Source organism: Typha angustifolia, chromosome 12 (assembly GCF_048772165.1).
Source record: "Typha angustifolia cultivar Huaian chromosome 12, ASM4877216v1, whole genome shotgun sequence".
NCBI lineage: Eukaryota > Viridiplantae > Streptophyta > Magnoliopsida > Poales > Typhaceae > Typha > Typha angustifolia.
The window spans coordinates 6,541,198-6,566,493 of record NC_133250.1 but is presented as its reverse complement, the minus strand read 5'-3'; the positions used below and the strand labels follow the sequence as shown (position 1 = coordinate 6,566,493).

Genomic DNA, 25,296 nt, shown 5'->3' with positions numbered 1-25,296 from the left:
ACTCTTAACAGTTCAAAGACGTTAATATCCAACAATTATGACTGTAACATTATAATAGTTATTAACGAGCTTAATTACATATACTAGTTATATGAGGCTTATAATAGTCAGTTGCGAGTTTAAATGTATATTTACTATGTTGTAGAGAGAGGAAAGAGAGACTCAATTAGATATGATTAAATATGTTTTATGATATGACTCAATCAAATTGGATCCACTCGTGACATTGGATTTATTAGGATAAGCCTATTTATTTAGTTTGATTTTTGCTTGAGAAAATAAGAATTTTTGCCGGAGGCGTTCGAACGCCAAGGATCGCGTTTGAATAGGCCATGCGAACGCCTACACGCGTTCACAAAAATAGAAAACGGGATTTGCTTGTTCAAACGGCCACGGGCCCGTTTGAACGTCTATACACGTTCGCAACAACAGAGAACGGTATTTATGCGTTCCAATGCACTGCCGAAAAAATTGTTGGTTTATTAGAGTTTAATTTGGTTGTTTGGGTCTTAAGGGTGAGCCTCTATATATATATAGAAGAAATTCTAATTGGAGTTTATCTTATTATTAGAATGGCATTGTTGCCCTTATTTCCCTCCTCCTTGCTCCACTTCCTATCTTTTACTGTTTAAGTCCTTGGTCGGTTCCTCTAACTCCTAATCCCCCTTTTCTACAGTAACTTCTCCTTCACACCAAAAGAGATCTCCTAGCATCTTTTAGTTATTGAAGGGCTAACAAACTAGGGTTTATTTGAGTATCAATCACTATTTGACCGATATCTCAAGATTTAGTCATCCAAACCCCGTAATCTTAGCTTCGTTGAAAAGTTCTCTTTAAGGGCAATAACATATCTAAAACCCAGCAAGATCGAACGACTAGATCCTCCGAAATTTCCTTCAAAAGTCACGTTTCTAAATTAGTCTAGGATTATACGGATCGAAACAAGCAGGTTCTTATTATTTTATAATATAAAATATGAATACTTGATAAAAAGAGAAGAAGAGAGAGGAGAAATAAGATTGATAAGTTATAAAATTAATAGATTTAATTTATATCAATAGTAAAATTAAAATTAATTTGAAATACTATTAAATTTTATATATTAGTATTTATTAGTGAGTGACTACTAAAAAGAATAATAATAATTTAATGCTTTGTTGGTTCAGTCTCTCGTGTTCGGCACCTTAAGTCCAAGTAAAAAAAAAACCACTGGTTTTTCTTCCTCTCGGTGAGTGGTGACCGATCATCTTCTCTTCCTCCTCCGTCGACCCGCTCCTCCGGCGGCCTCGTCATCCTCCATCGGCAAGCCGCTGCCTCCTCCTCCTCCATCGACAAGCCGCCGTCCCCGCCGCGGCCGTTGATGCTGCCGCATTTGCTGCCTCCTCCTCCTCTAATCAATCTCCGGCTCGGTCTGGCTCGGCTCGAGTTGAGCTGAGCCGAGACTAAACATCAAACTAGGGCTCGAAACTAATTTCTAGCCGATCCTGAGCTAGAGCCGGCTCCCTCACGCTCGGCTCGTTTACACCCCTTAAAATAAGAATCCTTCGCACTCTTGGTTGCCTCTCAAATCTCTCTTTCCTCTGGCGCATATGGCGACCTCTTTGTCGACGTTAATCGTAAAAAGGTACGATTTTCGATTGAACCCAGTTCAGCTCTTCTTTAACTCTTTAATCTTGACATTCTTCTTCTCGGCCTCATCCTTTGGTTTGAATGCATCAGAGGCATCGTGAGGCATGCGGTGGCGGCCATTTATTCCCCAAATGTTAGAGTCAGTAGGAATTTCTGCAAGGATTCCGCTGGGGAAGGAGCTAATTCTGGCCATAATTTGGGAAAAGTTCTGGTATTGTGTCTTCTAAATTGTGGACAAGTCACTTGAACCATTAAATTTGATACGAGAAATGCTTTCTATAATGGATAGCTTTGACCTTGTATAGGAATCTTTAGTAGCATAGTCATTTCTATTAATTGTTCCTTTTGTAGATGATAGAAGATGAAAGCAAGGTTTAACAAGCCACACCTCTTACTTTATTTTCTTTTTCTGTTTTAATATGTTTTTAAGCATGGAGTTGGTAATTTTACCACGCATGTCTTTATATAATTATGAAAAATCCTCCTGTGACGCTGTTTGCTATGGGTTTTAGTACTTCCAGTTTTATTCTGTTCCATTTGTAAACTCGGAATATGTTTGGATCTAACGAAGGTGTGAACATGTAGGATTGTGAAGATTCTGTGGGTATGAATACTAAGCCTTCCCATTATGACATTGCTATTGCTGGAGGAGGCATGGTTGGCTTGGCTCTTGCATGCGCATTGTGTATGTCTTATTGTTCCTATAATTGTTTTTGTTTTTTCTGATCCGAAACTTCTACTTGCTTATTGGCCATCTTTCCTTTTCTTATATGCATTCACTTTATTTAACTGCATATAAGTTGGCATCTGAATAATTCCTCTTATCTATAATTTTAATAGAAATAGAAGTAGTTCTTTTTCCTTGCAAGAGAATACCATGGATAATGGTATGAAGATTTCTTAGAATATAACTGGTATATGAAGTCTTATTTTACCACAGGATTTTGAGAACTAGCATAGTCAATTTCCACTTGTTAAATTCATGAAAGACAAGGTCAGTGTGGAGGAAAGTTTAATTATTTTGATCATCTTGGCATCCTCAAGATAGGAGGTTTTTAAATTGTGACAAGAAAATCATCTAGCTACAATCAAATGCTCCTGATCTTGAATGTGTTTTCTAACAATTTGGGCCTCTAATTATACCTGCATTTTCTAGCAGCTTCTGTTTTCATTTAACATAGATCATTTGATACACTGTTTGATTGCTGATTTGGTCTTTTCTCTTTATTACACATGGTGAGAGTTATGGAGAAAAGAATGTCCAATAAGGATTTTGGTCTGGGATAAGTCAATTCCTAAGGGTCTGTATAGGGGCACTGCCTTCCTATTAGTTTCAAAATTTTGGCAGGGCAGTTGTTTGGTAGTAAGGCTTCACTGAAACAGTAAATAGTGCCTGGGGTGGAGCATTCTTTCCACAAGATAAATTGCTGTTGCCCTCCATACTGTAATGAGAAATTCCTTGTTTCACTGTGATTTGTTATGAAGTGCATTTCTATTTTAAAATGTGCAACTTGCATATATGAAGGATCTGTCTGTAGTTATTATCATGGTTGGAATATTTATGCATCAAATTCAGTATCATTTAGTTGATCTCACAATGTTCTTAAGCTAATCATTATGGATTCCACAACCAACACTATTGAGAACACGTCAAATTGTCAATACTTGGGAAAGGGATATTCTGTTCCATTTAGGGCTAAAATGATGCAAGAAAGTGAAAGTAGGTATGAAAATAAGAAGAGAGGAAGGAAAGAAGGGATTAAACACAGAAAAGAGGGAAAAAATGCTAGAGTTGCTTGACTATTCTTCCTTGATGCACTTGTTCCACTGAAGTCTTAATATGGATATCTGTACTCAAGTATTTTCAAGTTTGGAAGTGTGTAATGATTACTTCAATAATCTCCTTCATTCACATTGAGCTGAGCTACTATATATTTTCCTTTGAAACTTGCAGCAAGTATGGCATTGACAAAACAATTAAGAGTTGCTATTATTGATAACAATCCTGCCTTAAAATCAAGAGATTACTTGAAGAAAGATGATAAACCTGATTCAAGGGTCAGTACAGTTACTCCTGCAACTATTTCCTTTTTCAAAGGTAATGATACCTCCATTAGTTTGCATCATACCTTCTGAATATAAGATATGTGGTGAACTTATGATCATTATAGCATTTTTGGTTAGCAACAAGTTTTTAATTTAATCCTTCGGCAGTTTTTCATGCTAGTAGACATAAGAGAAAAATACATTTTACCCCCTTGTAATTAGGGCAATTTCCAATGTGTCTTCCTGAATTTTCATTTGTATCATTTAAACCACTTGTAGTTCTAATCTATGTGAAACCGTTAGTTTTTTTGTTAAAACTAACCATAAAGATAATTATTTATTAAAATTGCTAAGCATTTGACTATTTTACCTTTATATTATCTTGTTTTGGAATATTTTTGAACACCTAAAATGTAAAAGTGAGAAAGATTCAGCGTAAATAATCATAAGACAACATAATTTTCACAAAAATTATATTTTTTTAATTAGTTGTTGTAAAATGCAAATGGTATTTTGATCTTTTTATGTTAAAATTAATGTCTGTCAAGGTTGAAGTAATAAGAGGGTTAAGTGGCACAAATGAAAGTTCAGGTAGGCACTCTTAATTTTGGTCTAACCATAAGGGGGTAATTTCTTTTTTCCCCTAGAAATAACAATTACTTGGTAAAGATTTTTTCACTTTTGTTCTATGTACATGCTTATGATTAAAATCTTTGTGAACATTGAAATAAACTCTTATTTTTTTAAGTTGCATTTTAATATTTCTTTAGCTTTGCATATAAACACTTTCATTTTATGCTATTGCCCACCATATAACATGTTATACATTCGAACCTTTTTGCCATATCATATAATGAATCTGTTGACCATTAACTACGTTTCCGTCAATTTCTTACATGACCCCTTCCTGTCAAAATCAATATCTAGCTAACTTTTTCAGGAGCCACATTTCTGATTCATCCCTTTATATGGAACTATCTTAAACACTGGACGGTAGATTATAAACAATTTCGTAGGGAGGCTAGTGTGTCTCCTGTAGATGATCATGTGCCAGATAAATGTTGGACATGACATTGTAATTGCTGGAATAAGCAGAATGCCCCCCCCGGTAGTATCTCATATAGGATAAATTAATGAAAAATATGGCCCATGAGAAAAAGAAATTGGTTGGATGATGAGTGACAGGCCAGTATTGATGTTCCTATTTATTTCTTTCCAGTTTTTCTTGAAGAATGTTTCTAAAGCATTTATGATTAAATGAAGGACTTGATTAAAAGAATTTTGATTTCTTTGCTTCATATCTATTAAATTTCTTAAAAGGATAATTAATTTAGACCTGTTATCTAAGTATTATAGTAGGAGAAACACTGATAGAATCTTTGAAGTGTTAATAGGTTGAATCATGTACAGCGATTTTAGGGGTTGCTGTGTGAGATCATTTCTATTAGAGTCTTAAGTATAATTAATGGACAATTGAAATCTAAGATGCATATCTATACATATACGCTGTAGACACACACAGGCACACACATAGATAGATATATACATATAAAATAGAATTATTGTGGCCAATTAGTGTCAGATAGGCTAAGCTGCCCCCTTGTTCCCTCAAGATGAACTGCTGACAGGAGATGGTCTCTTGGACCTGCCACTTGGTGGATCACCCTTAGAGAAATTCCATCTCAGCAGAAATGTATGTGCCAATGAATGGTCTTTCATGTGAGTCAACTTTCTCTCTAAGTCTGTTCTATTCTCCTTGTTATTTCAAAACATATTCCTTCAAATTAGTTCAACACTTTCTCCTTTATTATGTTATTTGCTATTGTTCATTTCGACCTTCCTTTGATTGCTCTATTGACTGTAGTATTGATAAATGATAATGTTTTTCTCTGTTGAGTGCTTGATGTGTCTTGGGTCTACAGTAGTTATGTTATTTATGTGTTATCTTTGGTTATTGTTTTTCATCAAGCTTTTGCATCAAAAGTAGATATATACATTTATCATGTTGACATAAATTATTTTTCCAAGCCTGTCTCATTGCTATAGATTCTGCTATTATTTGAGTTCATTTCCCTTGTTAATTGGCTGCACACTAAGGATATCATTTAATAATTATGTTGATGATACATGCTTTATATAGAAAGAATATTCAAGTGTTCTACCCTTTCTCCCTGTCAAAAGTTATTCATATTAGTAGAGTATCCTAATATAATTGCTTTACACTTCTGTGAATGTAATCCTCATTTTATGTCATTCACAGAGGTCGGTGCTTGGGAGCACGTTCAACAACAAAGACATGCTTTCTTTGACCAAATGCAGGTGCTGATAGAGTGATAAGTTTATATGTTTGTTTTATGTTATGTCCTCTGTCATAACATTGAGAGAGTTGGATATTGTAAACTGTAAATTTTATGCTCTTTTCTAGACTCTGAAGCTATGACATCAGTTGTCGGAGGACATAATCCGTAATAACTATGTGACCTTTTTGTTTTCAACTGTTACTTTTATGCAAAATGGCATCCTTGATCAATGGGTGCTTACATGCTAAACCAGCTATTATTTTCTTATTCTCGTCTCATGCCACATAAAGATTTTTCAATCACACTATGCCATTCTGGCCTTCTGTAGAGTTGAATATTTCCAGATATAATTGGTCATAATTCCTAATTTTGTGTTTAATCTTAGGTTGACTTCTTCATATTTGGCATTGTAATTTCTTGTTTAGATGTTTTGTTTTTTTCTACATCAACTTTGACATTGTATTCACCTTCTTATGCAAGCTACATGTTATTTGTTAGGGTTGAGTTATACCTGTCCTGACTATTCCCAAGTTGAATGCACCATAACCAATCCAAACGACTTGCTAGGTTAAAAATTTATAGAAGTGACCTAACCTAACCTCTTAATAAGAGGATTAAGCTACATTCTAGAAATCAATGATAGCTATGCTAGTGGCATATGCTGTGCCGTGCCACCATTGGCATAGCATGTACTGGTTAGCAAGCATCAGCACGCTCCTGCGTGCCAGTGGCACATCCCCTATGTGCCAGCGGCACATCTTTACATGCCACCGGGACGCATATATAATATTTTTAATAAATTTTTTGAGATATTTAAAGATGTTTATGGATCTTCGGTATGTCGATTTAAATATATATATTAAAACTTATATTATAGTGCTTTATCTTTAGATTATTTTTGTAAATGACATATTTTATTAAAGATAACGCAATAGTTAAATAGAAATATTATTCAACACATAATATGATTAAATATATTTATTAAAACTAATATTAATGATTGAACACTTCATAAGATAATTGAATACTCTATAATAAAATTTAACATATAATATTAATTGATAACAATTTAGTAATTAAAACTAATGTCTAGTTGATTGTAGAATTACGAAGAGGATTAAAGACTTCATTTGTTAGTACAAAAATATTGCATTAAATATGTTGATATATTTCAAAACTTATTAATTGATAGTATTGCTCGTTGTACCATCTCACATAGTCTTCATACAAATAAAAATTTTATAATTCTCTTATAATAATATGATATGGATATTGAATATATACATAGACACAGACACACTATAAGCATATGCAAATTGTTGATATAAAATGTACTAAAGGTGTTGTGGCTGTGGTAAGTGTAATTAATATGATGGTAATGATGATGAACTCATATCATCTTATGGATGCACCTCTCTTAATATTCTGTTTTCTACAGACTTAAATTCTCTATAAAAATAATACTTTTCTGAGAAGGTTCTGTAATAGGAATGCATGTCTCAATATCATTATCATTACCACCAAACTGAGTCTTGTCATTATTATCATTACTATTCATCATCATTATCGTTATCATCTCTAATCTCATCATCATCAATTTTATCTAAACTTTCTAAATAGTCGATTAATCAGTTGATTTGATAATGATTGATGAAAATAAAAAAAAATTATAAAGTACTCCACATGGCACAATAATCGGCACGGCTTGGCATGGCTTAGCACAGGGGTGTGCTATTGGCACACCCCATGCCAAGTGCCGTGCCATTATTGGCACGACAAGTGTTGGTCGACATGGAGCGTGTCTATCAACACGGCCATCCATGCTAGAAAATGACTCAATAATGTTATTGGTTAGGGATTTGCAGAACAAAAATAGGAAGACCTAGTTGCAACCTTAACTGTAGCTATTGGCAGAAAATAGGCTACCTATTTTGTCCTTGCCATTGCTTTGAATACACCTGAAAGTTGGTAAAAGATCACGTATGTGGCAAGTTGTGATTGTCTTGCTATTGCATTTTTTCTCTGAAAGTTTAATGCATTGGTACAGAGACCTAAGATGAACAAGCAGGATGTGATCTATACTCCTGCATGTTTGTTATTTTGCTATGATCTTTGATATTTGAACAAGAATCCCTCACATGAGATTGCTTATCTTGGAGTGAGTGATTCACACCACATGGTTTATATATTGGAAATGGTCCAGTTGTCAAAGACAGTTGAGTTGCAAAATTTTCCCATTTACTCTGTTTAGTCCTTTCTTCTCCTAATTAAATGCCTTCCTTTATCCTGTTGCTTTTCCTGTGTTTATGTAGGCAAAAAAGCTAAATTGCTTATGCCTTTTTGAGAAATTCTATAACTACATGTATATGCATTTATTGGTGACAGGTATGGGATTACACCGGCTTGGGTTACACAAGGTATAATGCAAGAGATGTGGGTAAAGACTTCCTCGGGTATGTTTGCATATCATATTTCTAATAGTTTTCGTTGAAGGCTTCTAGATTGTTAACCCTTCTAATTTGTTGTTTGTGAGTTAGATGCGTAGTGGAGAATAAAGTGCTGTGCAATTCTCTATTGTTGTGCTTGCAGGTTTGCAACCCATCATACAACTTTACTTTTTCAACAGGATGATCTAGTTGCTTGACTTTCAATTACTTTACTTGATTATCTAAAGATAAGCTTACTCATTGGAGTATGACATATTGTTCGTGGTTGTCATTATTATGTCGATGGCATGACCCTTTCAAATCTACAGTAGGCTAGAGTTGTTTCTACTTACTTTCTATCATCAAGGTGGTATCATATGCTGTCTTTATGCGACTAAAGAAATCTAGGGAAACATTTCAACTTTCAAGGAAGTATCTGATTCTAATTCAGAAGCATCTGATTGAATCTCATACTCAATACATTATCCTGTATGGTATATATATATATATATATATATATATATATATATATATATATATATATATATATATATATATATATAATATCAGAAGCATCCGATATCACAAGCCCAAGTAAATTGCTTACTTGTTCCTATTTTGGTGTTTATCTTTAAGAAGAGTGAGAGGTTAGTCATCTAGAGATCTTCATCATCAGACGAAGACTAGTATATTGTTCAAAGACAAATTACCTTGTGCCTGTTTAGGTGAATCATCCTGAGGAAGAATTAAGAGGTTAGTCGTCTAGAAATCTTCTTCGTCATCAGACAATCATCTCTGATTTCCTGGAAACATGACTGGTGTTTTGTGACATAGACTTGCCTCCACAGAAAGCACTCTCAGAATGTTGCCTATATATCTATAATTAAACTTCATGAAATTGTCTTTCTTTCTCTATTGGTTTTTTCTGTATAATTTGCTTCTTCGTTGTTGCTATATTCATGCATTTACTTGACAATAAACAATGCTACCTTAGTTGTTCACCTATTTGTGGTGTGGATTTGTGAATACATATTTGGAGAAATAAAGCCCTCCCTTTTCATATAGAGCCCTCAATTTGCTAAACAAATACCAAGCCATACTCTACCATTTGATAGATATATATAATCTAGCCCTACCATTAGGTTAGCTTAATTATAGAACCAAATCAACCCTCCAAATCAGCTTGGAGACAAACCAAAAGAACAATAAGTAGGAAAAGAACAATAAGTAATATAAGAAGCTTAGTTGAGTTTTGCATTACTCAATTCCTTTAGGAGGCTTGTGTCTCCAAGATATTTACAATTCAATAATAGGACAAGTTCATCTTAGACCTGCATTCAAGGACCTTCTCCAGTAAAGTTAGACGAGATCTTATATGAAGATTTCCTAATGCTGGTGTTTGGAAGTATAAGCTAAATTGGCTTGTGAACAAAATTTATTATCATGTTGGTAAATTTAAGAATATAACTAGCATCAAGGCTTTATTATAAGAAAAAGATGCAAATGACATGATAGAAGACAGTAGGTATCTCCAATCATTTTTTATTTAAACTGATGCTTTGTATTGCTGCCTAATCTCAATATGCGCATTGTATAAGCTTCTGTCACACCTTTTTGAAGAAAAGAAAGGACAAGTAGATGTCTGCAGATGTGAATGGCCTCAAATCAGAACATTCATGTGCTTTCCAGTTTGCTATTTTGACATGGTCTGACATGATGGAACTTTTTACAGTTTTATGACTTTGAGTAGCATCTGATATTTTTATCATCAAACTTTGTGGCATGGTTGTACACACGTACATATATGCCTACTAGTGTATACTGAACTTGGCCATGATTTGTTCATCTGCAATGTGTCTCATACCTATAAAGTGCTGCAAGACAAATGATAGCCATGCTGGTTTTTGATATTATCTGTATCAGCCTTATTTACATATTGGTTTAGACAAATTCACCCCTTCCCTCTTTTGTCTATCTATTATATGTTCATTTTAGGTTTGTTGACTGCTTTAATGCATTTAAAATTTTGTCTAATCAGAACGAAGGCTCTCAGAAAATGATCTACCCTACTAGATTGGCCTCCATGAAGTTCCAACCAGATAGTCCGCCTGCAAGGGTAGCTACTGATCAAGCAGACAAAAAGCAGAATTTAGTATCTTCTCATGATACTATGGATCAAACACATCACAGTAATTTAGTGAAATTGGACTTAAGTGATGGACAGCACCTCTATGCAAAACTAGTGGTAAATGATGATTCCAGCTCTAATATTTCTCCTATGTTAGATCTTGGCAGACTGAGCAGAGAATTCAAGCATCAACAAGATCTTTGTTAATTTTTGTGAGCTGCACTTGTTTAAATATTTGGTTTCTCATTTCAGGTTGGAGCTGATGGTGCTAAGTCTCGTGTGAGGGAGATAGCAGGTATCAGGACTAGTGGGTGGAATTATTCTCAGAGTGCAGTTATATGTACAGTAGAGCATACTGTAGAAAATCATTGTGCATGGCAGAGGTTTCTTCCTTCTGGTCCTATTGCACTTCTACCTATAGGGGACAAATTTAGCAATATTGTATGGACAATGAGCCCAGAGGACTCTTCACGGCATAAATCAATGAGTGAGGATGACTTTGTAAACGCAGTGAACCATGCATTGGATAATGGTTATGGTCCTCGTCCTCAGTCAAATTCTCTTGATAATTACATGGAGAGATTATTCTCGGTTACTGGGCGTGGTGCACTCTCTACAAGAGAATGCTTTGAAGTACCACCAAAGGTAATTAATGTGGTCTCAGAAAGAATGGCTTTTCCGTTGTCATTGATGCATGCTAGTGATTATGCTTCAAAAAGAGTGGTGCTAATTGGAGATGCAGCCCATGCAGTACATCCTTTAGCTGGTCAAGGTGTCAATTTAGGATTTGGTGATGCATATGGTTTAGCAAAGTCCATTGCAGAAGGTGTTTCTGTTGGTGCTGACATTGGGGAGGTAAATGTGAAATTTCTAGCTTACTTTCTAATAGATCTGCTTGATTAACCTAATTCCAAATTAATAAATAATTTAATCATAGTTAGATGCATTATCTTTTTAATCTTGTTTCACATTGTAGTGTGTTCTATGATTGTTAAGTCAAATGAGGAGCATTGACTATGAGTCACTCATCTTGTTGGTAAGGGCTAAACAAGTAAACATTGATGATGCTAGCACGTAGCCTTTGACATTCTTTTGGATCTTTTTTAACTGAAGCTACATTTCCTTGCTGTTCAATTTAGTAAGGATCCTTCCAAATTTATCATATGGCCGATGTTCAGACTTCAAACCTCAACATAGTGTGACCATCATTCCCTATAGTCCTTTAGAATCAGAAATTAGACAGTGGTCTTAATAAACAACTCTTCAGCACAATGTAGGGCATTCAAGATCCACTGTCTTTGGATTCTAATCATTGGCCAATTTACCATACATCTACAAGTATGAGAACTCCAATGGATTCAAATTGGTTTACACTTACTTGACTTGTTTTACACTTACTTGACTTGAATCCTATTTTACTAGACTCTGAATTCAGTTCTTTAGCGAAAAATTAGGGTTATTAATTTGTAGGCACATACTTAGCAGTATATATCTTTGGGGATGATAAGTCAGAGACTCAAATTCAAGCATGTGAATTATATTTGAATAATTTGCAGTTTCTTAGTACATAAGGCTATGGTTATATGCTTCTGATTTTTTGGCAACAACATCCTTGTTTTCGTTTTCTAGGTTTAATAGTCGTCATTGTAATCCACTTTCTTTCTGCTGAACGAAGATTTCACAGTTTTGACATTTGATTCTTCATGTATCTTGAGTTGTATGTGTTTATACTGGTGAACAGTATTTGTTATTCTGCTATGACAAAAACCAACTAATGTGATGTTTCACATGTTCCTTTTCCCTTTCGCCAGCTTTCTTTGCTGAAAAAGTACGAAAAAGAACGGAAGGTTGCCAATATTGCTATGATGGCAATACTTGATGGTTTTCAGAAGGCTTACTCTGTTGATCTAGGACCAATCAATATCCTAAGAGCTGCTGCATTTCATGGTGCTCAGTTTATAGCGCCACTCAAAAGAAATATAATATCGTATGCCATGGGTGAGAAAAAATGGCCGCTTTTTTCATAAAGATCAAAGCTTAGATATCGACGCCAAGAGGAACTGGGAGTTGCCGATCAAGTTAAGCAACAACCACTTGGCCTGCCTTTTACTTCTGTTACTTTAGTGTACTTGTTAAGCAGACATACATACAAGTTTTGTTTGGAGTTTTCAGAGTTACGCAAGCCACAGAATTTGGATAGTTTGTAAATAGTAAACAACTCTTCGGAATTAACCTCTTTTGGATCGGAATAAAGTTCTGAAGTAATGTAAAAGTCCAAACAGAGGGAATGGTAAGACTTATTTGAGATTCTTAAATTGAAACTTGATGTTAAATTTTGGATAGGAAAAGGTGGGAATTGGTTTACCAAACCATCTTCGGTATTCCCTATTCTGCGTGCTCTGCTGGTCTTTGGTTAGTGTACTTCAATTCCCTTGTTTGTCTGCCCATGGATGCCTTTCTTGCTCGGATGAGCTTTCGTACGTAAAATTTTGACAAAAAAGTCAACCAAACAATAATTTAATTCTATGACATACAAACAAAACCATGACAACATACACTATACCTCTTTTTTATTTAATTTTTATCGAAATATACTATCTTTTAAACTTATTACTAAAATCTAATTCATTATAGTCTTAACAAAAATGTTAAATTAATTAGTATTTTAAAAACACTAATCAGTTCACTTTTTTTTTTTGTTAGGTTTTTTTTTTTAACTATTGAAAGACCTTTCAATATATATAAAACGTTAAACTGACTAACGTTCTTAGACTAGACTTAGACAAAAATACTGAACTGATTGGCGTTTTCATTTAGAGATAAAATATTATTAGGGCTACAATAAATTAGACTACATTTGGTAATGAGTTTGAGGAGTAGTCTATTTCAGTAAAAATAAACTAGACAGGACTAATTTGTTCAAAAACTCTCAAATGCTCTGCTTGCACTTCAAATTAAAATGCAGAAAAGGTAAGAAGAATAAGCCAAGTCTGAATTAAATTTAAGCAAGAAAAGTTGATTGAATTTAAAAAGAACAGTATGCGTAAATTATAGCTACAAAGTTTATCTACAAGAACCATTAATCCAGTTCCCTCAAACTTACTCATTTCATCACTCAAGAGAAATATATTACAGGAGACGAGGAATGTCGCAAAACTCGGCCTTGATTGTGTTTATGGTTTCCTCCATTTCTGAAATGTTTCTAGCATCAGCATTTTCTGGAGGCAAGTTATGTTCTCCACCACATGATTTGCACTCTTTCAAGTTCAGAATTCAGATATACTCATATACCACAATAATTTGATTCTGCCATAAGAAAACTCAAAAAAGAATTAAAATTGTTCTGGCAGGAGGAGATCTGATGATTCATAACAGGCATGGATTGGTAGAGTCATGATTTCCTAGCTCACCACCACCTCCTGCTTCTCAAGGGCCATCAGTAATCAACTAGAACCTTATGTAGTGCTTCTCCTCATGGATATTATAAAGGAATTGACATTCTCCAAAGAAAGAAGATTTTAATTTTTTTTTTACAGTATACAGTAATCTCATCCCTACAGGCTCAAGAAACACACTCAAGTCTTGATTAGTTTCAGTTCCACTTACATCTTTATATCCGATGTCAGTCAATGGATGTATTTAACTCATCAACAAGGAATATAATAATATTGAGGAACTAATAGATCAATAATTTGTCTATTTGTGCATAGTATACTTGTGCGGCTTAATACGAGTTGTTGAGTACTCACAATGAACACATGAAATATTTCTGTTAACACCACATAATAAATACATTAAGAAGTATAATGAAAACCAGTAAGAAAAACATAATGACAAAGGATCTGAAATTACCATACCATTATAGTACATATGAATCAACAGTCGCACCTGCAACACTTCCAACTCGTACTCCTCTTCTCTGCATTTATGATGGTGCAGCTCATACTCCAGGCCTCATACGCCATGAACCAGGGATGGTAATCATAAAATGAAATAAGGTGAGCTCAAAATTTAAGAACATCCTCAGTAGATAGAAGATGAGCTGAAAAGGTCAACATCTTGGCAGAGACTGCACCAAGGCTATAACAGATTGACTTGCTCCTGATTCACTGCATTGCAACAGCTATGACTGACAACCAGAAGATCCAACAAGGTAGCTCGGGGAAGCATTGCTGGAACCAGGCATACATGGGGATGCATATCTTGAATTGTTTGGTGAAGATAAAGAAACGGCCAGGGAATGTGGGGATACAAGATAAGAAGCAGGGGATCTATGAGATGATGCATTTCTAAGGTCTGCAGAACTTCTAATTATGTTGATAACCGGTGAACGACTATAGGATCTCTGTGGATTAGGAACTCGAGGAGTACCAGAGGTGGAATAAGTTCGCGAAACTGATTGTGATTGAGGAATTATTTGTATAGCCGGAGATGATGCTAATGTCGAATGGAAGGAAGCCCTTGAGGAAGATGAAGACACACCGGAAGAAAGCAAAGGGGTACATTCTGAGGCAGCAGGATTGGCTATGCCTGTGCTTGCGTCTTGCTTACAAACAGGGCAAAATGTTCTCCAACTAGTGAGCCACAGATCAACACAAATAGCATGGAACTCTGCAGAATAGTTGTTATTTAAGAGTGCAAGATGTAATTAATAAAGAAATTAATGAATATAAAGGAAATCTGATACGAATTCTCTTATTTGAAGCAGTTACAGTCTTGAGTCTGCAATAGTTTAAAAGATCAAGGTATCTTGCATAATACTAGTCAATGAAGAGATATATCGTATCAGATTATAATGAACTACATCCAGGTAAACTGTAAACCTTACTGGTTAGCTGTCCTCAGTAAGATCTGCATTATGTTTACAGCTGAAAACTTCAGATACATAAAACAAGGATTGTTGTGCCAATGGCACTGAGGCATTCCACTGTCACATGCTATGACCGAGCTAGCATATTGTTGATACACTGAATAGTCTAACATGTTAAAAAATAATCTCTAAATCTTTCTAAAGCCTTAAAATAGGTTTTAGGGCTAAATTAAATTCCTTCAATATTACATATTAGTGTAACATATGCAATTAGATTCTAATCTCATGATTTGTCCTATTTTTTCTTGGATCCTCCTTGTTAGGGAAAATAACATGGGGAAAGCCAAAACAATTTCCTTAATTTCTATAATTTATAAAGATCAAAAAACAAAATGCAAAAGGTATAGAAGGGATGAAAAGGACCCCAAATTAGATTTTTTTTCAAAAGGAAGATGAATACTCAATTCTAATGGCACACATTGATGAGTAGCCATGAAAGAATATCCAGATAGTCTTTCCATTTCGGTGCCAATAATCACTGGCACGATATGTATCAAGTTATGCCAACTAACACAACTATCCATGCATAAAAAATAGATCAAACTTTACATACTTTAAGATAAAACTGCAAACCTTGTGTCTTCCTGGTAATCAAAATTAGACAACATAATGCACACAGTGAGAGATTGGCACATGTTTGTCCACCAACTGAATCAGCTCATAGTCAATGAAAGATGTGTTGTTTTAACACTTGTGATGCATCATTACACCATGGGATACATAGATTATAGGTAAGGTTGTATTATAAATTTGTAATACACATGAAGATTGACTAAGATCTCATAAGTAGCAAATACTAAAGGTACTTCAGAAGGGTTCACTTCCCAAGATTAGAGGAAATAAATCAAAACAATCAAATAATCAAATAATTAAACTTGCAATAGAAATGTAGGATAACTCTGGCATGATCAGAAGACATACTGTGATGGCACGGCAGTATCCTTAGCTTCTCCCCAATGTTGTAGTCTTCTAGGCATATGGCACATGTTCTGGAGGTACAATTATCTTCCAAAACTGATGTAAATACAAGACTTGGCATTGCTTTCACTAATTGACTGCTCATCCCATGGAACTCTCGGGTGTTGGAAACTCTCGGCTGTTCACTTCTCATGCAGTGTCTGCGTACAAAAAAGCATGTAGCCAACACAGTAGACATGACGAGTAAGGATATAAAGGAGATAGCCATGATTGACCATGCTGAATTTTCCAATGTTGGTATAATCCAAAACTCAACATCCGAACGACCTGCATATTTCATTAGTACCTCGCCTGAGGCCCTGGAGACGAACACAGCATGTATGCAGATGCCGTGTGAAGTTCCTGCCACTGCAACATTTAAAGCAATGAGGTTAACAAAATAGAATTAACCAAATCTAGAAATTATATTTAAAAGTTTAGGGACATTAACAACATGATGATGCAAATTAAGATAGGAATGAACGGTATAATAATTAGTCAAAATTTAAAGTGATGCAACCAAGGTGCAATGGCTAAGTGTAACAGCAAAACAAGTGTTTTCATTCTTCAAATGCTTGTATTTGATTATTAGCATGCACCAGAATGAGATTTTATGTTGCTCATGTTAGTTCCTCTCCATCAATAATTCACTAAATTGCCCAGGACCTCAGAGTCACAACAGCCTGTTCTCGAAAAATGTCACTTGAAGGCTTCTGTAGAGATTTTATGTTGCTCATGTTAGTTCCTCTTCATCAGTAATTCACTAAACTGCCTAGGACCTCAAAGTCACAACAGCCTTTTTCTCGAAAAATGTCACTTGGAGGCTTCTGTAGAGATTTTATGTTGCTCATGTTAGTTCCTCTTCATCAGTAATTCACTAAACTGCCTAGGACCTCAAAGTCACAACAGCCTTTTTCTCAAAAAATGCCACTTGGAGGCTTCCTTCTACAGATCTCTTCAACTGTCTTTCGAGTAACGACAACAGTATTGTATTCAATGTACCAAATGAAGACCTGCAAATATGAGAAATAACAAAGATTTCTGCTATCCGTTTAAACAGATCTGCTTTGTCATTGTTATCAATGCGTTTTAAATTTATCATAGATCTACTTCTGACCAAATATTCTTTTCCCATTTCCTTCTTCTCCACTCTCAGTTTGTGCAATCTCTGATCTCTATATTATCTGCCAACTTTAGCAGCGGTGTAACAGTAGTACAGTACAACATAACTGATAAAAATAGTAGATAGACATAATCAAAGAATAAACCTTAGTCAAACAAAACATTTGATCTCTTTATTCACTCCAACATTATTTTGGTTGATATGGGCAATCAACATAATTATCAATTATCAAGGTAGTCTACAAGAGAACATCTTTTAAGATATTCAAATTTAAATAATTGAATATGATATCATTGTCATACCAAAAATTGATGCAAAACTTATTCACAGATTTTAGTTCACTAAAATGAGGGGCCTTGAATAGCCAGAGATCTCAAACAAGCTGAACTAATTTCAAGAAAGTTAGATAAGAAAAATCAATATAAGCAGATAAATCCAATTTAAGTGGATGGCCCCGTTATTCTGCAAAGTGTAAACTTCATTTGACGTTTTCTTCATCAAATAATTGTAATCACTATATAAGAAGAAATCTTCATTACAAAACAAAAGAAGTAAATTGCAACATCCTTATGAACTTCTTCCCTTACTCCGCCAGTTGCAAATATTCATGTCAACCAGTATTCTGATAGGCTTTTACCTGAATATGGATTGCAATTTAGAAGGAAAAAAAGACAAATATATTTCTCAAAAGATAGTAACTACAAATATTCTCTGGATGATTCAGCACTTGGTAACTTAAATGTAGTAAAATGAAGTAGATCAGTTAGCAAAAGATTTAGTGCAAAACAAACAACTGATGCAACTATCCGGCACCCAACTCAAAAGAGAAACTGTCAAATTCATTGACTGACCATATACAAGTGAAACACAAGATTTTTTTCAGAAAATACTTGAGAACTTTCAAATTCTATAGGAACAATACATAATAAAAGTACTTTCTGTGAAGTACAAACTAAAACCTCCTAACCCTCTAATATATTGAATGTAAAGATTCAAATGCACCATGCATACATCTACATATCTATTCCAACTAACAGACTAGCAGATAGGCTTTAGAATTTAAAGATGTGTCACTGACAAGGAACATTACTTGAAACCAGAACTCCACTATCTTCATCATCATACACAATTGCAGCACCAAATCCAGCATTTTGTGCACTTCTTACTTTATCATCAAATGCGCATCCTCCTCTTATAATCAACACAAAAGGAGAAAGTGGACCTTCAACAACCTTATTTGTCAATTGACTGCATGCATCAATAGGCTCAGCAATATATAATACACCACATATACCAGATCCTTTTGTTACCGGAGCTACAAAAAGACAACAAGAACAACATTATGTGATCACAATAGTCTTAAATAAAAAAAATACAGAAATTTATATATTTGTTATTGAACCTAATCCCTCAGAGTACTTCTTCTGGGTATCCCAAAACAAATATTGCATTCTAATAAGACAGTACTGACAGCAACAGCACTAATTTCAGTTCCCCACTTCCCCTAATTTAACCAGAATGCCATATGTATATCATGTTATGTCGACCAATCCTGAAAGGTTTCATAGTTGTTCTCATCCTTATCTAACACAATCTGACAAAGGTTTTAGAAAGTCAAGTCATTACATGGAACCAAGAAGTGAGAGTCCAGAGTTCAAATACATGTTTTCTACATTAACTAGTGGAACTCCAGAAAACAGATCCACATAAATAAATTGGAAGAATAAGTAACTTTCTGTATCCATATTCCATAAGAATACCAAGGAAGATACCTTCACGTCATGAGTTCAAATGAGAATGAGATATCATGTCTATATTTTCTATTTCAAATATGAGGATTGAGGACAGGCTACAACTAAATCTTCGTAAGGATCATACTAAAATCTGATCCTAAAGGATTATACTTTATGTGGCTCTTAAAGTTAGTGGGTCCTCCAAGATGATAAAAACCAGTATGCCAAGGTTATTTTTCTTACTCCTTAGTAAGACTTTTCCATAGAAACATGAGAGTATTGATCTGAGTCATAAATTGCAACTAACAGGGTAGATGAATCATCACCCAAAATCAAGGTTCCAAGTATTGGAATCTGGATCAGGATTGGCTATATCAGCCATCCGTATCGACCTATTTTTCAAAAATAATTTTTAAAGTACAGAAAAATTCTAAATTTTTTAGAAAAAATAGCAATAAGAGAATAAATATAAATTATTCATATATAAAATATAAAAACTAAAAAGTAAATATGATTTTCTCAATCTTTGTCTCCCCATTTTTTTACCATTTCACATTCTGTCCCTCTCTCATACAAATAAAAAAAAAATTTACATTCTCTCCCACTACTTCTTTCTTATTAAACTCTCTCCCACTAACTCTCACTCTTAGCAAACTCTCTTAGCCATTGACTCTCTCTTCACTTAACTCTCTCATATCAAACTCTCTCCCCCACTAACTCTCTCTCTCTCCCTTAGTAAAAAAAACTCTCTTCCTCATCCTCTCCCTCTTACTCACCGACTACCACCTCTCTCCCTCTCCGGCATAGTTTTTTTTTTTCCCCATGTCTCTCTCTCCCCTTTCTCTTTCCCCTCTTTTTTTCTTCCCTCTCTTACTGCCACAACCCACAAACTCTTCCTCTCTTTCTCTCTCTTTCCCTCTCTCTTCCTCCCTCTCTTTCTCTCTCTTTCCCTTTTTTCCCCCTCTCTTTCCCCCTCTCTTTCCCCATACCCATTCGAGCAGATCGGTCGATATTGCCGAAACTAGTCAATAAACTATGGTTTCAGGCCGGGATCAGCTACAGCCGATCCCACTCAGGATAAGGTAAAACTAGGATCCATGCCCATTGCCCAAAATACACTTATAGTTTTCAAGGCAAACTCTCTTCTTGGTTGTTTTTATTTTTCATGGCAAATTTCATATATAGCTTCCTAAATCTTTGAAAGTAGGCAGTATGTAAGGAAGCACATAGACACATGCATCAACATGCATATGTATAATATATACAAAAACACATATGTGTGCATGCTCACACAAGGTCACAAGCACACCCGTATACATGCCTGCAAGCATATGCGTCCGTGCACAAAGCATGTGCACCGGCACATTCACTCCTATGAACACAAATCTGCACAAAGTATAAAAGCAAATAATCGTTTTATTGGTAGAATAAATAAGTGAAGTAAGCCGACATCAAAACAAGAAAAACAAATTTGGCAATATATTTGTTGTATGATGTTAAATTACCATAAAGCTGAGGTAAACACTTGCTCTTAGGAATGCTCCAGTAGAGGTGATTGCGTAAGTGGAAAAATGCGAGATGGCTTAAGAAATAATGTCATGGTTGGTTACCTCACAAAATTCGAGAAACTTGACTCTTGAATTTATTCCATCTATCTTCTGAATTTTAGAAGGCATACACTTAATTAAAATTCTAATGTGCACAACCCACATCTCTCCACTCGCTATCTGAGGACTACAACACTAAGGAGGGAATTGGTGTTATCTTTAGCATATGTCAAAGAGTAGAGTCATCATTAAACTATATATCATGTGAGAATGGATCAACAAAACTAATGCATAGTATTATTTGTGTAAGATTTTATTTGTATTCAAATAATTGGCAAATTTTGTTTTAAAACAAAATTTTATTGATGTAACATATTTAGATTTTAAGTATCAATATATGCACAAATTACAAAATGTTTGATAAAGAATATTAAAGTGAAAGATTGTTTTTCAATCAATGATTTTAGTTTATGTCGTTGGTTTACAAAAAGAAGACATATATACAAGTTGCATGAAGGCTAGATTGCAATTTTTCAACTTAAAAGTCATCTTCTCAAGTCAGTATGTTTGAATACCAATGAGAACTTTCGAAAATATAAAGACTATTCTTTTTTGTAATAGTTCTCAAGGATATTCGAACATGAATGCAAGAAAATCTAGAAATTGAGTTTTTAAGACATCACGTTTGAACATGAATTCGACACGATCAAATGTCAATACGGATTTTCTCAAATCTACATAATTCTTAGAGAATTTTTAGGGAATATTCTACCTTATCTACAAGAGGTATTTATGAAGGTTTTAACTTAACCATAGATAGTCATTTATCATCTTTTTTTATCTAAGAAGCATGGGCACGAATACGACAGTATATGAACACACATAAACGACATTTTGTAAAAATAGGATACAATACGTTTAAACCATGAAAAAATAAATAAATAAGAGCATTATATATATAATTGATATGTTTAAAGAAATACTTTTCTAAACTTATAATAATATAAATACACAAGCATGCATAGATTATTTATCAGAGAGAAACAAAATGTACACAATACCACAAAGTCAAAACTGATAATACTAATACATGACAATACAAGTCAATATTATGAGAAAAAATAACTAATTATCATTACTTAGCTACAATGGATAGCACAGGCTAATCTATGGTTTTAAAATAATTTGCATTTATTTTAATTTTATTGGATGTACTAACTTGTGATTGTTACATTATATTTCAAAAACATGTGTAAGAAATTCTTGCAATAGCTAATTTTCATTATAAACTTTTATAGCCTATAATAAATCTGATGCCTAAAATGTGTCTCAAGAGTGTCCATAGAGTGTTCGAATTTATTCTATAATTTTTCAAATATAGGAAACGTTGTAGAAGTCTCAAACACATGTCCAACAAGTATTCAACGAGTGTCAGACATGCATCTGCATTGGATCTGAAAGAACTACGTTTGAAGAGTCACTAAGAAGGAAGAATCAACCTTGAGGGCCACTGAAATCAGGAAACCAATCTTGAGAAGCGGTATATCGCAGGGTCTAACAAACAAAGTTGTTACAAATTGAGTAGTGAAGATTGAAAAGTAACTACTATAAGGCCGTAGTAATGATTTTGATTCGAATTTGGATTTGCGATTTTTTATCTAATTTGTAGTTTTTGCATATTAAATCACTTGCATTTGAGATTGCTTATTTGTTCCTTCATATTCTGTATTTTCTTTATAATAAGCATATGAGAGTGTGGTAGATCATCTCCTTAGCATTCATATTATAAAAATTTATTTTGTATTATAGTATACCTAAGAATTCAACTTTTTTTTTAATTTGATTTTATATATCTGTCTATTAGCATCATAGCATGTCATATCTTCTTTCCTAACTGGAGGTTTATTGAAGGTGTAAATTGCAATAATGTTACTCAAAGCTTCAGGATTCCATCTATCAAGCAGTTGTCAATGGATCTTACTAGGACACTTTGAGTTACAAAAGCACCAATCTTGAACAAGTCGACATAAATTGAATGAAACTAAGGAACAAAGAGATACCGGCATGTTTTCTGATTCTTAATACTTAAAGAGTACATTAACTTCGCAAATTCATAAAACCAGAATCTTGAAAAACCTACCACAACTTGCACGAAGCTAAGGAAACATAGCAATATAGCATGATCAAAATAACTGCAATATCCACTTAAAACCAACTAAACTGTATTTAGGAAAAGTAAGAAGCTAACCAAAGGTAGCCTCCATGTCGTCAAATGATAAAGACACATTATTCCCTATCAGCACCACATTTGCAGCTCCCAGTCCAACCATCAGATACAGAACAGCATACGCAAATAAGACACAACTCCCACACCCACATTTGAGCGAATCCATCTCCGAAAACCCACAAAAACACTTCCTTTACTCCAAATTACAAGACCAACTATAATGCTACCAAACAATTATAGGTCACCACTCATTTCAAGCCTGCAATACAAAGCACCAATTAAACAAATTAAGGAGCATGATCATAGAAGGCGACGCCTATTCAAATGGGTATATGAAATCCAGCGAGGAGAAGACTTAAGTTTAAAGTTCGAATCTTGGCCGCCTTTTATGGAGATTTATCCTACCTGAGACATCTGATTCGATGGAAGAATACTGCGTGGTAATAGGATCGAGACGTCGGCTTCCATGAGAGAAATGGCGAGCGAGAGAGAGAGTGTTCTAGACCACGTTCAGAAAGGCGGTTGAACTGTGGTTTTCAAGTTGACCTCGATTTCCTCCTCGCATTCGTGCATATCCAGTTATCCGCAACCTGGATTGTCGATATAAACGTGTTTATTAGAAATTTATAAATAACACCTTATCATTTGACTTTATAACCAGTTATACTTTACTCTTTTGTTGTACTGCCCTCTTATTGTCGAGCCAGAAATCAAGACTGTTGACTAAACTAGCACAGTTCTAAATTTTTTTCTTTTTTACTAATTTAGAGAGGTATATTTCACTGTAGCTCTAATTAAAATACTAAATTTATAAATATTTTATATTTTTACACGACAGCCGATTAGTTTGGCATTTTTATTTAATAATAAAATATTTGAGCTCGAGCTAGTCATTTCAATCTCGAACCAAGCTCGAGCCTAAATGAGTCGATCAATAAGCAATTTTTCAAGACTTAATCTATTCAAGCCTGATCAAACTTGAATTAAATTAAGCTTGATTTAGGCTTGAATCAAACTTAAAATAAAATATAATTTAAAAATATAAGCTAATAGAAATATATATGTATTTAGAAAATATACGATATAGTTAGGTTTTAGAATATATATATAATTATTTCGAGCCTTATCGAGCTTATTTGATTGAGATTGCTCGTGATCAAGCTTGGCTTATCTCATTTTTGAGCCGAGCTCGAGCCAACTTAATTATTTTGATAGCCTTACTTTTAGGAGTATTAATTCAATTATCTAAACTATATAGTCGTGATAAAATAAATCTAATGTCCTTTAGTAGAGTAAAAAGATATATTTTATTTATTTATAATAATTTAATACAATGTCTATTCATTGCTTATTATATCACTGATTCGAAATAATGTCTATTCACTAAGTTTTTAGCTCCTAACTCTCTTTATTTCTTTTCTAACCCCCAGATATCACATATAGTAATTTGAGATTTGTAAAGAGATATTAGAGCAGTTAGCTTATGTAGAAATTAGGTTGTAATGATGTTGTATATATTTGTATTCCTTTATATTAGATGGTATTTTTTTGTATATACTAGTTTGATTATATTTTATTCGTATATTAGTTCCATCTTGATAGTTTGTTGTAGCCTGTGTAGGTCCTACCAAATTATGTAGTGGCCTAATATGTTTATTGTGGATTTAGATATTCTTATCCTAATATATTTATTTGAATGATAGTATGATTTATCTCTCGGACTGATTATCTTGAATACAAGTGTATCTTTGTATGACAGTTGCATTTATCTTTTCACATGCACCTCGCGTGCCATATGAGTGTACGGGCATGCATTTGGTCGCAAATCAAGGGCATAAACGTATATATATATATATATATATATATATAGTTAATTTAACTCGTCTATATAGTTGTTGATAATTAAGACAACCACTGACAAAATATTTTGTAGGCATTTTTTTAAAAAAAATGTAGGGGACCGTTTACAAATATCTAAACTTTACATTTAACATCCTGTCTTTATAGTTATTTATTTTTTACAATTTATAGTTTTAATATTTGTAAATCACTGCACTATGATTTATCAAAACTATGTAGGAAAAACTTTGTTGTTATTGATAGGTGGTGTAGGACATTACGAAGGAGGATAGCCGAAATAGAGGTGGTACACTAATAGAATTGTTTATAGTGAAGTTTCTGAATAAATTCCTTAATAATGAGGGAAGATTATTCAATTTTTTGCCTAGCTTGTAGAAGATGAAAGCTCTGGTTAAGGTTACAGTTTTATTATGAATGGTTTATAATATTAGAGTTTTGACAATAAAACAA

General features: G+C 34.1%; 2 protein-coding genes across 5 annotated transcripts; one reads left to right on the top strand and one right to left on the bottom strand.

The window, feature by feature from the left end:
- Positions 1–1,196: 1,196 nt before the first annotated feature.
- LOC140772502 (uncharacterized) lies at positions 1,197–12,893 on the top strand. 2 transcript variants are annotated; one of them, XR_012106302.1, is made up of 11 exons: positions 1,197–1,624; positions 1,720–1,840; positions 2,215–2,314; positions 3,584–3,727; positions 5,936–5,994; positions 8,361–8,428; positions 8,513–8,564; positions 10,440–10,646; positions 10,782–11,174; positions 11,281–11,384; positions 12,341–12,480. XR_012106302.1 is itself a non-coding variant. In XM_073114599.1 (10 exons), exons 1-10 carry the CDS (start codon positions 1,590–1,592, stop codon positions 12,554–12,556), a joined length of 1,605 nt encoding a protein of 534 aa, XP_072970700.1. In that variant the 5' UTR covers positions 1,201–1,589; the 3' UTR covers positions 12,557–12,893. The 2 variants fall into 2 exon arrangements, 1 of the variants encoding a protein (XP_072970700.1); XM_073114599.1 differs by having other exon boundaries at positions 1,201–1,624; positions 10,782–11,384; positions 12,341–12,893.
- A 1,373-nt stretch (positions 12,894–14,266) lies between these two features.
- On the bottom strand, positions 14,267–23,581 carry LOC140772123 (receptor homology region, transmembrane domain- and RING domain-containing protein 1-like). 3 transcript variants are annotated; one of them, XR_012106248.1, is made up of 6 exons: positions 23,392–23,581; positions 23,008–23,245; positions 18,558–18,794; positions 16,321–16,725; positions 14,387–15,140; positions 14,267–14,298 (listed from the first exon to the last, which is right to left on the bottom strand). XR_012106248.1 is itself a non-coding variant. In XM_073114032.1 (5 exons), the coding sequence occupies exons 2-5, from the start codon at positions 23,150–23,152 to the stop codon at positions 14,653–14,655; spliced, it is 1,275 nt and encodes a 424-aa protein (XP_072970133.1). In that variant the 5' UTR covers positions 23,153–23,245; positions 23,392–23,581; the 3' UTR covers positions 14,267–14,652. The 3 variants fall into 3 exon arrangements, 2 of the variants coding, with proteins under 2 accessions (XP_072970133.1, XP_072970134.1); XM_073114032.1 differs by having other exon boundaries at positions 14,267–15,140; XM_073114033.1 differs by having other exon boundaries at positions 14,267–15,140; positions 18,570–18,794; positions 23,392–23,579.
- Positions 23,582–25,296: the final 1,715 nt, after the last annotated feature.

Coding starts and splice junctions, on each gene's coding strand:
- LOC140772502 (XM_073114599.1), top strand. CDS start 1,590: ATGGCGACCTCTTTGTCGACGTTAATCGTAAAAAG. Junction 5,995..8,360: donor CTTTCTTTGACCAAATGCAG/GTGCTGATAGAG, acceptor TATTGGTGACAG/GTATGGGATTACACCGGCTT. Junction 10,647..10,781: donor ACCTCTATGCAAAACTAGTG/GTAAATGATGAT, acceptor TTCTCATTTCAG/GTTGGAGCTGATGGTGCTAA.
- LOC140772123 (XM_073114032.1), bottom strand. CDS start 23,152: ATGGATTCGCTCAAATGTGGGTGTGGGAGTTGTGTCTTATTTGCGTAT. Junction 18,795..23,007: donor CGACATGGAGGCTACCTTTG/GTTAGCTTCTTA, acceptor GTCTTTTTGTAG/CTCCGGTAACAAAAGGATCT. Junction 15,141..16,320: donor GATACTGCCGTGCCATCACA/GTATGTCTTCTG, acceptor ACTATTCTGCAG/AGTTCCATGCTATTTGTGTT.